Source organism: Dromiciops gliroides, chromosome 4 (assembly GCF_019393635.1).
Source record: "Dromiciops gliroides isolate mDroGli1 chromosome 4, mDroGli1.pri, whole genome shotgun sequence".
NCBI lineage: Eukaryota > Metazoa > Chordata > Mammalia > Microbiotheria > Microbiotheriidae > Dromiciops > Dromiciops gliroides.
In genome coordinates, this window is record NC_057864.1 from 133,752,231 (window position 1) to 133,768,165 (window position 15,935).

A 15,935-nucleotide genomic window follows, 5' to 3' on the forward strand; every position below is an offset into this window, starting at 1 on the left:
CGGTTGTCTCCTCCATCTCCATTTCAATTCAATCTCCTTGAGGGTAGGGACCTAGTCTTTTGTCTTTCTTTGAATCACTGTATTTAGTCATCGCCTGAAGACAAATGCTTTTTGATAGATTGACACCTATCTAGGTAACAAAGATTGCCAAATGTGGGAAAAATTCACGGTTGGCTAGATTTACAGGTAACAGTCTGGAACTGTGAATTGGTGGACCATTTCCAAAAATACCAGAATTTCTTAATGATAAAAACACTATATTCTCAGAATCACAAAAAACGAGTTCAATCCATACGCTCAAAAAGGCAACAAGCATTTATTAAGCACTGTGCTATAAAAGAATCCCTATTACATAATAACTGACAAGCCCAGAGATTTTGAACTTTGAAAGTGCCGTTGCTGTCACTAGCTAGTAGTAGTGGCAGCAGTGGAGTGTCGTAGTTGTAAGATGACGGGCAATTTACTTTCCTCATCAGTAAGATGGAGGATAATACCTGTAATATTCAAATGGTCTAAGCTATTCAAAGCACCTTGCAAACCCTTCATGCCAGTTACTAATTGTGACCTTGGGCACATATTTTAACTTCCCTAGGCCTGCTTACTCATCTGTAAAATGAGAACGTTTGGAAAGAAATCTTTTAAGTGCTCCTCCACCTTCTAAAATGTTAATATTCTAACAGTTACTGTCTTGAGTTTATATCCTTCCCCTACCCTTCTCCCTCTGCTACAATTTGTTTGTTCCTTTACTCCTTCAGAAAGTTCGCTTTGCTACTTGTTTTTAATTTTGATGCACACAATGGGGCAGAAATCTCAGAAGAAGCGGAACTCTCTTTGTTCAACTCATTCCTGTGCTCAAGAAAACAAAATTGAAACGTCGAGGAAGCCATAGTCAGAGAACCCCAACCCGCCTCAGGCTGGGCTTTCTACAGTGACACCTGCAAACAGAAGACACTACAATTCCCAGAACCCACCGCTTCACGGAGGGGCCCGACAGCAATTGGTTGGAGCGTGCGACCGGTGTGCATTGCATGCCGGGAGTGGTCCGTTCGTAGGGTCGTCCGTCCGGCACCTCTCCAGTCTGCAAAGCCGGGCGCGGTCTCGGGCGCCGGCGTTGGGAAGAGGAGGAGGAAAAGGAGGAGGAGGAGAAGAGGGAGGAGCGAGGATCACGGAGCGCGTTCCAAGCTCCGCCCCTGCGCCTCTTCGATCTCACAATCATCGGAGCGCGAGGCGGGGCAGGGCGCCTAGTCCCGGGTGGAGGCGGCGGTTGCCGCCTCCCCCTTGCCTTCCCCCCACCTCGGGCTGCTGGCCGTCCGGCGTGGGCCAGTCATGGCTCCCCGTTGAGGGGGAGGAGGGAAGCGGGGCGGGGCGGGGCGGGGCCGCCGGGGTGGTGGCCGCCCCGGGCGAGGGGCGGGGACCATCCTGAGGCTTCTTTTTCCCCTCCGCATGTGCGGCGGCGTCCGCTGGGGAGCCCCATTCACTTAGCTAGTGTCGCCTCCCCTGCGTGCCCCTCTGTGACAATCATGTCGCTCGCCAAGACCGGCTCCGTCGTGGCTTCGGTGCCCAATGGAGAGTGCGGTGGGCCCCTGACTCGTCCAGGGGGGAACCGAGTGACGGTGGTGCTGGGCGCGCAGTGGGGCGACGAGGGCAAAGGAAAGGTGGTGGATCTGCTGGCGCAGGACGCCGACATCGTTTGCCGCTGCCAGGTGAGACAGGAAAGAAGGGGCCCGGGGCCCTTTCCGCCCTTTCCCTGCAAGCCCCCCGAGCGGCGCTAGGAGGCTTGGCGCGGGGCCTTCCGCGCCCGGCCGCTGAGAGAAATGGCGGGAGAAGGGGCGCGGGAGCCTCAGGCTGGGGGCCCAGGTTCCGGCCAGGAGGCGCCGGCCCGGGTCGGGCGGGGCGGAGGCCCTCTCGTGGATTTAGGACTGGGCGCTGCCCGGGTCATGCGGCCGCGTTGTGGGCTTGCCCCGGCGTAGGCCCAGGGGCCCTCGGGAGGCCCCCAGCCCGCAGTGTCTGCGAAGCGGCTCGTGGTGTGTGAGCTCCACTAGCGTAAAGTAGCCTTCTCCATCCTCTGGATCACAAGCGGGGAAAGGTATTGCTGGTTTGTGAATTGGAACAATAAAATCCTCAAAGAGGCTTTTAGGCACTTTCTGTTGTACATTTCGTTTTCCGAATGACGTGGAGTTCGATATTAATCACCCCTTTTTGTGGCTTGTTGGATCCCCCACCCCGGGCAGTATGGGGAAACCCAAGGACTCCTTTATCCCAGTAATGCTTTCTGATACCCAAAATAAAGAACGCAGCATTACAAAGGAAACTGCATTGGAGTCTAGTTTATCGACATAGTCATTGAAGTCTAGTTGATCTACGTAGTCTGGAAACAACCCATGCCCCGGGGGGAACGAGACTAGGTCCGTACTTCCATCGGAGACACGTGGTCTTTGGGGTTCCTTCTCTATTTTGCTCTGAAGGTGCGTAGAGAGGGCTAGGCCTGTGTAAAGGCCGCAAGCTCCTGAAGCGCAGGGCCCGGGTTTATTTTATTTCCCCTTCACTTCGCCAGATCCTAGGCTAATGCACCTTCCACTTAGTAGGGATTTAATAAATGTTTTCTGGCTCACAAGTCTGCCAGCGCCAGTTCCCTTGAGTTTAGCATTAGCCATCTGATTAGGCAGCTGGGAACTCAGTGATGACTGACTTGGGAGTCTGGAAGACCTGAGTTTAGATCCGACACTTACTAGCTGTTTGACCTTGGGCCAGTGACTTAACCTCTTTCTCCCATAGTTTCCTTAGCTGTAAAATGGGGGCAATACTACCACCTACCTTACAGAGTAAGTCTTTGTGGGGATAAAGAGATAATATTTGTAAGGCATTTACTAACTTCCTTGATCCCCCTCCTGTCCTTTCCCTAATAGAAACTTTAAGACTACAGCTATTCTTTAGGAAGTAAAGCATGATTTTGTGTTAGTATACTTGTGCATAAGCTTATTGGAACCAAAAGATTTGGGCTAGAGTCCAGGCTTTGCCAATTAATTACTAACCTCTGTCTGTGGACAAATTGTTCTCTAATGGGCCTGTTTTTCATCTGTAGTATAAGGAGATGAACTGTGACTTCTAAGTCTAAGGCTCTTACTAGCTCTAAGTCTTAATGTGAAACTTTCACCATTCTATCAAACTGAAACCAACAACAGGAACAAGTGGAGTCAAAATCAGTAAACATTAAAGGCACAAGACATTCCTGCCCTTAAGAAGTTCCTAATCTACTGGGGAAGCAACACATAAAAAAAGGAGCAGAAACGGGGTAAGGAGGTTACTGTTGGGGGGCCGTGATGAAGGAAGTCGTGCTGCCAGGATGGGAAATTCACACTTCCTCAGATCATTTCCTAACTTGATTTCATCTTGCAAAATGATGAGTTTTTGGAGTTTGATGAAGTCCAGGAAAGAAGCCAGGTGGAAAATGATGAGAATTTCCTGAGGGCCATTTTTAACTGGAGGTGGATTAGGGAGGTGCTCCCAGTCACCAAATTGAGAGGACCCATTGCCAGGGACTACTGAGGAGGTGTGGGACAATCGAATAAAAGCTAAATGTTAATGAATAGTTCATAGCTGTATAATGCTTTTAAGGTTTTTGAAGTGGTTTACATTATCTGAATTGTTTTATAGTGTCAACACTCTGCCAGGCTTAAGAGAGTATCCACTTGGCCAGGAAATAAAGCCTACCTAAAGAGAAGGCAAGCAAGGATCTGCCTGGTGTAACCATAACTGCTGCTTAAGCAGTTAATTAGAGGTACCAAGTTAGAAATAGAAAAGTTAGATAAACACTGGTAGTTGAATTATTGTAGAGGGGAATAGCAGACTAATCTTGACTTAATTCTACTACTAACTACGTGCTTTAGTTTACTCTTCTGTAACTTTGCGTTTCTCCTTATGGTTTTGAAGATCAATTGAATTAAATCTTTATACTGTTTCCCTGACCTAAATATAAATGAATCATGTGTACCCAGTACCTACCATTGTAAAATGATATCAGCCACCTAGTAGGTCTTTCAAGGTAATCTCCCTAAATAAGTGAAAGTCAAAAGTACTGGAAAATATTCCAGCCTAATATTTAGAATACTTTCCAAGTTTTCAGATGTAAACATAATCTTGATTTGAGAGCTAATGATCCTGGGATTGGAGCTAATAATTACTGAGATTGGAATCAGGAAACCTTGTGAGGGTGTGTGGGTGTGTGTGTGTGTGGGTGTTTTGTTTTGGGGGGGGGAGGGGCAATGAGGGTTAAGTGACTTGCCCAGGGTCACACAGCTAGTAACTGTCAAGTGTCTGAGGTCGGATTTGAACTCGGGTCCTCCTGAATCCAGGGCCGGTGCTCTATCCACTGTGACACATAGGAAACCTTGTGTTAAAAATGAAACAAACTTTTTAATTAAGCAATCATTTGATAAACACTTATTTATAAAGTCCTGTACTACACATTGGAAATACAGGGGGAAAAAATAAGTTCCTGCCTTTAAAGAGTTTACCAGGAAGAAAACATGGTAGCCATAAATAAATAAAACTAATTTGGGGGTAGTTGGGTTGTAACTCGGGAACACCTGTTGTAGAAAGGACTCAATATGGAAAAGAGTAAGGAGAAAGTATTTCAGGCAGAGCAGGCAGCCTGGAGTTGGGAGATGGAGTGGACCTCTATGAAGAATATTGAATAAACCAGTGGAATTGTAATTGGAATGTAGATTGAAGGGGAAAGTCATGTGCAATAAGTCTGGAAATTGGGCCTTTTCTCAGTCCTCTGCAGCCTTTGACCCTATTAATCATTCTCTTCCTGGATACTCCCTCTAGGTTTTCATGATAGTCCTTGTTCTCCTACCTGTCTCAACACTCTTATCGGTCTCCTTTGCTGTAACTGTATCATTCCCACTTGAGTGTCCCTCCAGGATCTGTTCTGAAACCTCTTTTTTTCTCTTATGTTTTCATGCTGTTCCCATATAGGTTTGACTATCCTCTCTATGTGCAGATGATTCCTCAAACTCTGTATCCTACCTTAATCTTTCTCCTGATTACCTGGAAAGAGTAGAGCCCTCATCACCTGCCTTCTGAACAAATTGGATAAATAGACATCACAAAAATCACCATGTCCAAAATAGAACTCACTGTTTCCCTCCTCATCCTTTTCCCAACTTTCCTGTTACTGTTGAGGGTAACTCCTATTCATTCATGCTTGCACATACCTCATTCTACCTCACTCCACATCTCCAATATGTTGTCAAATTTTATTGACCTTCACAGCATCTCTTGCTTATGGTTTTTTGGTTTTTGGGGGGGTGGGGGTGGGGGTGGGGCAATGAGGGTTAAGTGACTTGCCCAGAGTCACACAGCTAGTCAGTGTCAAGTGTCTGAGGTCGGCTTTGAATTTAGGTCCTAGTGAATCCAGGGCTGGCACCCTATCCATTGCCCAACCTAGCTGCCCCCATCTCTTGTTTATGTTTGCTTCTCTCTACCCACACAGCCACCACCCCATGCAAGTGCATATCCTGTCTAGATTATCTCCATACCCTGCTGGCTGGTCTCCCTGTCTCGGTCTCCTTGTCTCAGTCTCCCCACTTCAGTTCATCTTTTATTCAGCTGTCAAAGTGATTTTTCTAAAGTCCGAGTCAGGTCATGTCATTCGCATACTCCATAAACTCTAGGGTCAAATATAAAGTCCTTTGTAACCTAAAGTCCTTCCTAGTTTCCTTAACGTTTTAGTCTTTACATATTTTGTTCCCCTTCATGGATTCTATGATCCAGAAACACTAGTTTGCTTGCTATATTGTTCACATGCAACACTCCCATATGCTGTGTACAAACCTTTACAATGCCCCAAGACTGGAGTGCTCCCCGCCCCCCATCTCTGCCTTCCTATTTCCCTTAAGACAACTCAGAATATCCCAAGGAGGCCTTTTCTTGTTAACTGGCAGGCACTGGTCAGTCCCTTTCCCCTGAGATCACCTTCCTTTAATATCGTGTACAATCTTCTATGCCCATAATTAATGTTGTCTCCTCTATTACAATGTGAGCTTCTTGAGAATAGGAAGTTTACTTTCCTTTTTCTTTGTATCACCAGCTCTTAGCATAGTACTGGCCACATAGTAAGCACTTAAATACTTGGTTGACTGAATAAAAGTTATATAAGGAGCCATGTTATGAAGAACTTCAAGTACATTGCAGAGGAATTTGTATTTTACTCTAGAGTCATTGGTGAGCTCCTGTGTGTGATATTTAGTAATTCCAAAGTTAGCTGTATGAAGGATAGATTCAGGAGGGGAGAGTTTGGAAGCTTGCAAATTAGACCACTTAGGAGACTGTTGCAGTTGTTTCTTCTGCCCTTAGAGAATTTTTTTGGGGGGGGCCGGGGCAATGAGGGCCAAGTGACTTGCCCAGGGTCACAGCTAGGAAGTGCCAAGTGTCTGAGGCTGGATTTGAACTCGGGTCTTCCTGAATCCAGGGCTGGTGCTTTATCCATTGCACCAGTTAGCTGCCTGACCCTCAGCGAATTTACGTACTGAAAACTGGAAGGTGTGATTAGATTACCTAGTAAATGTTTGATATACTTGAAAGATTATATTTGAATATATTTGAAAGATTGTGGAGAATAACACAAATGCCACAAAATTTAAGAAAGGGCAGATATGATTTTTTTTTTTAAATAAGGGAAGGAGGAAGGAGAGATCAGTCTGAAAGCTGCCTTTGAGTTTGATCATTGGGAAAATTCTAGAGTAGAGCATAAAGGAGATGATTGGTAGAACTAGCACTCAGCAAGTGAATATGAAGAGCCCAAGTAGCTTCATCAAGAACAAGTCTTAACTCTTATTTGCATTTTTGACAAGATTATTTAACAAGTAGATGAGGGACATACTGTAGATATGGTTTACATAAATTTTAGTAAAACTTTTGATAAAATTTAATCATGCTTTTCTTTTAGAGAAGACAAAGAAATATGGATTAATCAAAATAATAATATTTTTTTCAGAACTGGTTTTATGGGCAATTTAGTAGTAATAAATGTTCTAGGTCATTGTGAGAGGAGGTCTCCAGTGAAGGAACCCAGGGATCTGTGATTGGCCTTGTGCTACTAGTTAGTCTCCTTTCCTGTTCTCTCTTTCATTCCCTATATCCTTTGTGCTGCTGTTAGAGAAGTTTTCCATAAGTTTGCATCTGACCGTGTCATTTACGTACTCAGTCAATTCCATTGACTTTCTGTTGACTTTCTAACAAAATATAAACTCTACTCATTAGCTTTAAAGTCCTTTACAACCTATTGTTCCAGTCTCTTAATATGTCCAAAATCGAACTCATCTTTCCTCCAACCTCTCCTCTTCCTGACTTCCTATTACTTTTGAGGATACCACCATCTTTCCAGTCATCCAGGCTTGCAATCTAGAATTGTCCTCTTTATAGGTGTGGCAGTAGATAAAGCACCAAACTTGGAGTCAGGAAGTCTGGAGTTCAATACAGCCTCACTTACATATATATATTTTAAATAATTGAGTAAAGACTTCATTAAACAATTTTGCCCTTTCTCAAGGTAGCTATGTTATAAAAATATACATGAACAGTAAGCATATTTAGATTAAAGCACTTTCCAATTAGGCCAAATATTGCTCTTACATGTCATCCCACTGAGTTACACGTTCAAAACACATTGCAAAACAAATGTGAGCTCTGCGATATAAAAAAACCACCCACACACACCAAAAAACAAGTTGCACATAGGGTAGAAGCATATTTAACCTTTTAATATAGCTGAAAATATTGGGAGATAAGATTTTCTTCAAATCAAAATGATCAAATGAGATTTTTTTTTTTTAGTGAGGCAATTGGGGTTAAGTGACTTGCCCAGGGTCACACAGCTAGTAAGTGTTAAGTGTCTGAGGCTGGATTTGAACTCAGGTCCTCCTGAGTCCAGGGCTGGTGCTCTATCCACTGCACCACCTAGCTGCCCCCGAGTTCCAATTTCTATCCCTCCTTCCCTCCCTCCCCTTAAGAGGCAGCAAGCAATCAGATATGGGTTATACATCTATGATTATGTAAAATGTTACCATATTAGTCGTTTTGTACAAGAAAACTTGAATAAGAGAAAAAAATGAAAGACAGTGAAAATAGCATGCTTTAGTCTGTGTTCCATCAATATCAGTTCTTTCTTTGGAGGTGGATAGTATGTTTCATTGATAGTCCTTTGGGATTATTTTGGATCATTGTATTGTTGAGAATAGTCAAGTCTTTCACAGTGCTTCATCAAACAATATTGCTGTCTCTGTGGACAGTGTTCTCTTGGTTCTGCTCACTTCACTATACATCAGTTCATACAAGTCTTTCCAGGCCTGTCTGAAATCATCGTGCTTGTCATTTCTTATAGCACAATAATCCATCACCATCATCTACCACAGCTTGTTTAGCCATTCCCCAATTGATGGGCATCCCTTTGATTTCCAGTCCTTAGACACCACCTCACTAATTGTTGTAACCCTGGGAAAGTGACTTAACCTCTCTGTGCCTAAGTTTCCTCATGTGCAAAATGAGGCTATTAATAGCTCCTTTTCCCAGGGTTGTTGTGAGAGATATTTGTAAAGCATTTCAAAATGCTGTTAGCTGTTAATAATCTCTACTCACTCTCCAAACTCCCTACCCAAGCCCCGCCCTTCCCCCCTCCCCCAGTATCCAAACAGCTGCCAAGTCCTGTAGTTTTCTCTACTACCTTCCTCTCCTGACACTGCCACCACCCTAATACAGACACTCATCAACTCATGCTTGGACTACTGCAGTAGCCCCTTAAGTTGCTTCCCATTTCAGTCTATCTTCCATTCAGCTGTCTTAATTGATTTTCCTTAGAGCACAGATCTGACCATGTCATTCTCTTCCCTTTCCCATTCAATCAATGGTATCTGTAAAATTCTTTGTTTAACTTTCAAAGCTCTTTGTGACCTGGCCCTTTCTTCCCTTTCTAGTCTTATGCTCCTCACACACTGTGATCCAGTGATCTGACCTCCCTGATATTCTTTGAATACTATACTCTATCCCCTAACTTTGCATTTTCAGTGGCTGTCCTTCATGCCTTGAGTTCTTTTCACTCCTCATCTCTGCCTCCAAGAATCTTTGCTTAAGATGCAGTTCAGGCATTACCTTTTTTTATGTCAAGCTTTTCCTGACCATCTCAATTGTAAGCACCTTCTTTTCCTAGACTATCTTGTATTGAACTATTTTTATTTACTTTTAAATATTATATTGAATATATTTATTTTGTACATAATTATGCTGTTGATGTCTTCCCTATTAGATTGTAAACCTTTTTCAAGTAGGGATTTTTTTTTGTTGCTGTTGTTCTTCGTATTTGTGTCCTCAGCATTTATTAGTTACTTAATAAGGACTTGCTGATTGATTTTTGTGAGTGACTTTGACAAAGCCACAGATAGCATGCTCAATAAATTTTCAGATGACACAAAGCTGGGAGGAATAGTTAATACACTGGATGGCCATGAGGATCCAAAAAGACATCCACAGGGCTAGAGCATTGAGCTGTATGTAGTAAAATGAAATTGAGTGGAGAGAAGTTTATGTAAAGCCTTGACACTTGGGTACAAAAATAAACTTCAGTATAAGATCAGAAATGCATTGTTTGGTATAGTTTATTTGAAAAAGATCTGGGGGTTTCAGTGGACACTTGTAGCTCAGAATGTCAGTAGTGTGAAGTAGTAGCCTAAGAAGGTTAATGGGTTGCATTTAGAGAAGCATAGCTTCAGGGAAAAGGAAGGTAACAGTCCTGATACACTTTGCTCTTATCAGACTTCATCTGAGTAGTGTGTTAATTTCTTGGCACACCATGATTTAGAAGCACTTTGGTAAGCTGGAGAGCATCCATAGGAGGGCAACCAGGATGCTTGGGCATGCCATATGAGAATTAGTTGAAAGAATTGGGCAAGTTTAGCCTGGAGAAGACTTGGGGACACACATGATAGTTGATTTAACTTTCTTGAAGTATTTAAAAGGCTGTTATTTGGAAGAGAGATTGGACTTATCTGTTTTATTCTAGAAGGTTGAATAAGAAGTGATAATTAGAAATTGTAAAGAGACCAATTTAAGCCTGATGTTAGGAAACACTTCCTAACAATTAGATGCCATAAGTGGAATGAGCTTCCTCAAAAGGTGGTGGGCTCCCTGTCCTCAGAGGTAAGAAGAGACTGAATGATCATTTGTCAGATGTGATGAAATACTGAGATTTAGCAGATACGCAAAGACCCACCTGGAGATTAATCTAGACTGATTGAATCAAGTGAGAGTGATTAACTGCTGATTAGCCTACTTCAAGTTAACTGGATTGTAATCACACCTAGAGAACACCTTCAGAACCAATGGATTTGGATGATGCCAACCAATCAGCTTGAAGCAGCGTGTAAGGACCGCCTCTGTTCCAGACCTATAAAAAGCTTCCACAATGAGTTTGCTGGAGAGAGTTCCTGATTAAAGCAAGCTCATGGAGGAGGACTTGAGGAAGAACCCAACCAGGCTGGAACTCTATGCGACATAGGCCTTTTCTTAACTTTCTGACCTCCTTGTGAATACCTGTATGCTTTAATAAATGTTTAATGCCCAAAGACTGGTGCTGAAGCTTCTAATTTAAGGTGACCACAATTTAGGTTTTAAACATCACACAGATATGTTATGGTGGGGATCTTTTTCATATTTGGATTCTGCTAGAAGGTTGCTGAGGGTCTGAACTAAAGGAAAAGCTATGAGTGGAAAGAAAGGGGATGGATGAAAAAGGCAGAGCAGTAGAATTAACATTTGGCAACTGATAGATGAAAAGATTGGACTCCAAGCTTGTAAATTTGGGTGACTTAGAAGGATGGTGGTCCTCTCAACAGAAAATCAGAAGTTTGGAGAGCTGCATTGTGGGGTGACTGTTTTGGATATATGGAGTTGCTTGCAGGACATGTGGTGGGGACATCCAGCAGGCAGGGGGCCTGTGAAGATAAAGATGACTAGTTCTTCCCACAAGGATGTTGCCAATGTTCTTTGATTTTACAAAAACAAATAACTTCTGCAAAATATAGGCTAAATGGATCAAAGTACTGTGAGAATTCAGAGTAGGGAGAAGGCAGCATTTGTGGTTGGTTTTGAAGAATGAGTAGAATGTTAGAATTGGGGGTATTAGGAATCTATGTGTAAAACTGAAATAAAGGTTGAAGAGGTGGGAAAACTTAAGAAGCTTTCCAGCAGAGCATGGAGTAATATGAAAAGTTTGGAAAGGTAGGTTGGAGCTAGATTATGGAGAGCTTTGGATGCCCTTGGAGTTTAGATATTATTTTCCTTAGGTGAGGATGAGGAATCCAATGAAAATTTTTAATCATTTGAGAGTTGTGCATCAGAAAACTGTAGGGAATAAAACGAGAAAGGAGGAGACACATAAGCTCTTAATGTAGTCTTGTTGTTCAGTCATTGACATGTCTGACTCTACATGACCTCTTGGACTTTCTGTCCATGGTGTTTTCTTGGTAAAGATGCTGGAGTGGTTTGCCCTTTCCTGTGCCCCCGTTTTACAGATGAGAAACTGAGGCAAAGTTAAGTGACTTTCCTAGGGTCACAAAGCTATTAAGTGATCTTTCTGGCTCCAAGCCCAGTGCACCACCTAGCTGCTCTAATGTAGTCTAGGCAAGAACTTATGAGGACCTGAGCTAGGCTGGTTGCAGTGAGAATGGAAGGGAAGGCGAGAGGAGCGGGGAGAAAGAGAGGAAAATAGAGTGAGAGAATTGTAGAGAAGAGTGAGGGAGGTATCTGGATCTGGGTGACCAAGAGAATTGGTGGTCCTATTCCCAAAAGTAGAGCAATGAGGAGGAGGAGCAGATTCAGAGGATAGACAGGCTAGTTTGGAACATGTTGAGTTTGAAGTTTTCCAGTGTGTAAGCTTAAAAATGATGTTTTTTCCCTCTTCCCTTCAGAAGGAGTCTGAAGAGGGTGGAGAGTCTGAGGAAAAATACAGTAAGAGAAGGGTGGGGTTCAGAGAAAGAACTTAAGGAAGAAGTTAGAATGAGGAAGGAAGTGGTCAGCAGTGTGAAATACTGCAAAAAAGCCACTGGAGGATATATGAATTAGTCCAGCCATTCTGAAAAACTGGAATTCTTATTACCCAGAGAACATGCTGCTGGGTTAACCCCCCAACCCCCAAGGCCATATACCAAAAGAAAGATTTCATGTGTATTAATAATATAACTTTTTTAGGTAGTTAAAAAGCTGGAAACAAAATAGGAAATGACTGAATAAGTTGTGGTATGGAATGCAGTGGAATATTATTGTGCTCTAAGAAATGGCAACCCCCTACTCGGTAAACTTCAGTGATTCCCTACTGCCTCCAGGAACAGATTCAAAAGTCCTTTATAACCATGGTGCTCTGCCCTCCACCTTTCCAGTCCTCTTACTCTTTACACTGGTCCCACCTACTCAGATCCAGTGACACTGGCTTCTTTCCTTTTCCCAGAACAAGACACTCCATTTCTTGACACTGGGAATTTTTATTGGCTGTCCCCATGCCTGGAATGTTCCATTCATTCCCACTTTTGGGCTTCTTTGGCTTCCTTCAAGTCTCTAAAATCTTACCTCTTATGGAAATCATTCTTGGATACTAGTACCTTCCTTCTGTTAATGATTTCCTATTTATCCTGTATTTAGAATGTTTGTACAGAGTTTGTTTGTATGTTGTTTCCCTCATTAGATTTGTTAGTACTTCAAGGGATAGAACTGTCTTGCTTTTCTTTATATCCCCAGTGTCTAGCACAGTGCTTTGCACATAGTAGGTACTTAGTACATCTTTATTGACTGACTGATATGCAAAAACTTGTAAGTCCTGATGCAGAGTGAAGTAAGCAGAACCAAAAAAACAGCAACTACACTAATATACATGAAGGGCACACACATAAAAAAGCCCCAAACTTCAATTGTGTGGGCCACTCTTGGTCCTGGAAAAGCAATGAAGAAATGTACCTTCCTTCTCTTGGCTGCCTAGTGGAGTTTGCCATCACGCTACGTTGCAGTGTCATTTGGTTTTGCCTAATTAATTCTCTTTCATTAAAAAGGCCTTTGGACTTGGCAGTTCCAAGCACTCCAGATTGGAGTTGAGTGTAATGCTACCTAAGGAAGTGTAGACTAATGTACTTTAAAAAATTTGAACTGGATCAGTTGTTGAATGCAGTGGTTGGTTTGGGAATATTCCCTGCCTCCAACCCATAAACACCTATTATGCGATAGCCTCAGAGATCTAAAACTGGAAAAGACCTCAGAGGCCCTATGGATGAATCCCCTCTTTTTTTTTTTTTTTTTTTGTAGGCAATGGGGGTTAAGTGACTTGCCCAGGGTCACACAGCTAGTAAGTGTCAAATGTCTGAGGCTAGATTTGAACTCAGGTACTCCTGAATTCAGGGCCGGTACCTTAACCACTGCGCCATCTAGCTGCCCCTGAATCCCCTCATTTTAAAGATGAGAAAACAGGCACAGGGCGACGGAGGCTTACCTAAGGTCATACAGGTAGCATGCCACAGTTAATCATCAGAAGTAGGATTTTGGAGCCAGATCCTCCAGAGTCGGTGCTCTTTCCACTGCTGGCAGTACAAATATGAAAAGCAGGCTTATGGTCTACTCTGTGGTTGTGTTGTATTAATCATAAAAGGACTTAAAGGGAAAATGATAGATCCCTTTAATTTTAGGTGTTTTCCAAGGCTCACTCCTTTTGTTTCCCTCTTCTCTCCACCCCCACCTCCTATCTAGTCAGCTGGTAAGTCCTGTCTTCTCGGGCTTCACTGTGTTACATTCATCTCTTTTTTTCCCATAATTGGTTATTTGGTAAATTCTTTTGTGATTGAATTAATGAATTGAGAGTTGAGTGGCATAGTGAATAGAATGCTGACGTGGTAGACAGGAAGAACTGAATTCAAGCCACTTAGTCTCTAATGCTTAAAACAGTTCTCTAAAGAACTGTCCAAAAAAAGTTCTAGAGAAAGTCTTAGCCTGCATTGGGAAGAGAGGGTTTCTTCATCTGGGAATTCTTTCTGCCTTCTGGTGCACAGATTCCAAGGCCTTGACAAACTGACAGAAGAGCTGGTTAGGGTTTAAAGTGAACTGGCATGCAGATATAGACAACTGTGAAGTACTTGTGCTTACCTTTCTTTTATTGCCGAAGTCAGGCTTAACAAATAGTGTAGTGCTAGTATAGATTAGCTTTCCTGAAATACTGCTTTGAGGGAGAGGCAAGGTCAAGGCAGTGGACAGAATAAGCTATGGAGGAGATGTATATGGGCATTTAAAGTGAAGCTTGGTGACTTTTGTGAAAGTGTCCCTTGTGTTTGCCTCTGGATCCAGTTTCACCTGAACCAGTCCTGGCTGGGCACCTGTGGCTTCTGTTTTGCCTCTGTGACCTCCCAGTGAGCATTGCTTCATAGGGATCCAGTCCTGACTGGCTGGTGTGGCCTTCCCTCTAAGACTTCCCAAGGTGTCTTGAATTTAGCCTGTCGACCTATGCCTTCATCCCTGCATCAGCCCCAATTCAGCTCTCCTCCTTTGGTTTCCTTGCTCCTGACTCTTCCCCGGATGCCTCAATTTTATATCTGGGCCTCAGGACCTCTGGCTTTTGTCTTTCCCCCAAACTACCTCCGGTGCTCAAGAGGCTCTTTCCAGAATAGATCTACCTCAAATTGCCAGTTCCTGCTTCCTGTGCACTCTTCCTCCTTCATCTGCTTATTCATGTTGTAAGGCCACCCTCTTGGGCCTCAAAAGACTCAACAGAGGAGTTCAACTACCTGTCACAAGGTTGAACATTGAGGGAACACAGTCTAATCATCTCCCTTCCTCAGTGGATTTCTTTTCATTCACTGACAATGTGCTTGAACCTGTTCCTTAATGGTTAGTATTCTCCTCTGTCATAATCTCCCCATCCCATTGATTCTGAACCACTGGCTGGGATGGAACAAACCCCATTTCTCATCCCCCCACTTCTTGTTCTCTTATACCCATGCTATTCTCCTCCACCTCTCTGCCCATATCCCACTCCAGATATAACCACCCATTTCCTTCTGCTATTTGAAACGTCTGCTCCATAGTTTTTTATCTTAAACCTTTTTCTTTTTCACTCCCTCCAGCTTGTACTTACTAAGACCTGGCTTCATTCTAATTATGTGGTACCTCTGATGGCATTTGCTAGCACTGGTTACCCCAGAAAACTCCAGTGGGTTCCAGATCACTTTAAAGCCCATCATGGCCTAGCACCCCTGTCCCACACCTTTCCGGTCTCCTTCCATCTTATTCCCTACAACTCTGGCTTCCTTGAAGGTTCCTCAAACAAGACAAAATCTTTCTACTCTGCATAGTTTCTCTGGCTGTCTCCTGTTCCTGAAATGCTCTCCTACCTCATCAGAACCTCCTGGCTTCCATCAAGTCCTAATTAAATTTCTACCCTCTTTAGGAAGCCTTTCTTTTTTTTTCTTTTTTTGCAGGGCAATGGGGGCTAAGTGACTTGCCCAGGGTCACACAGCTAATAAGTTTCAAATGTCTGAGGCCGGATTTGAACTCAGGTACTCCTGACTCCAGGGCCAGTGCTTTATCCACTGTGCCACCTAACTGCCCCTAGGAAGCCTTTCTAAACCTCTCTTAATTCTAGTGCCTTCCTTTTGTTGATTCTTTCCTATTTTTTCCTGCATATAGCTTCTCAGAACACATTTATGTGCTTGCTGTTTCTCATTAGATCAATCTTGAACTTCTTACAGGCCTGATGCATAATAGGGGATGAATAAATTCTTAAAAACTTTGAACTTGATCCACAATATAAACTGTCGAACTAATGCAATTTACCTCATTCTTTAATTGACAGAAGGAAAAATAAACCTCACAACCCTTTGGTTCTTGTGGCGTTACAGAATTAGGTTCTT

The 15,935-nt window shown here is 43.2% G+C and overlaps 1 protein-coding gene across 1 annotated transcript in view; it reads left to right on the plus strand.

Moving 5' to 3' along the window:
* Positions 1 to 1,384: 1,384 nt before the first annotated feature.
* ADSS2 (adenylosuccinate synthase 2) overlaps positions 1,385 to 15,935 on the plus strand; it is a 51,922-nt gene continuing 37,371 nt past the window's right edge. Inside the window, exon 1 of the mRNA XM_044005312.1 lies at positions 1,385 to 1,703. Within this exon, the coding sequence (XP_043861247.1) occupies positions 1,521 to 1,703 (183 nt within the window). The 5' untranslated portion in view covers positions 1,385 to 1,520. The remainder of the gene's footprint in view (positions 1,704 to 15,935) is intronic.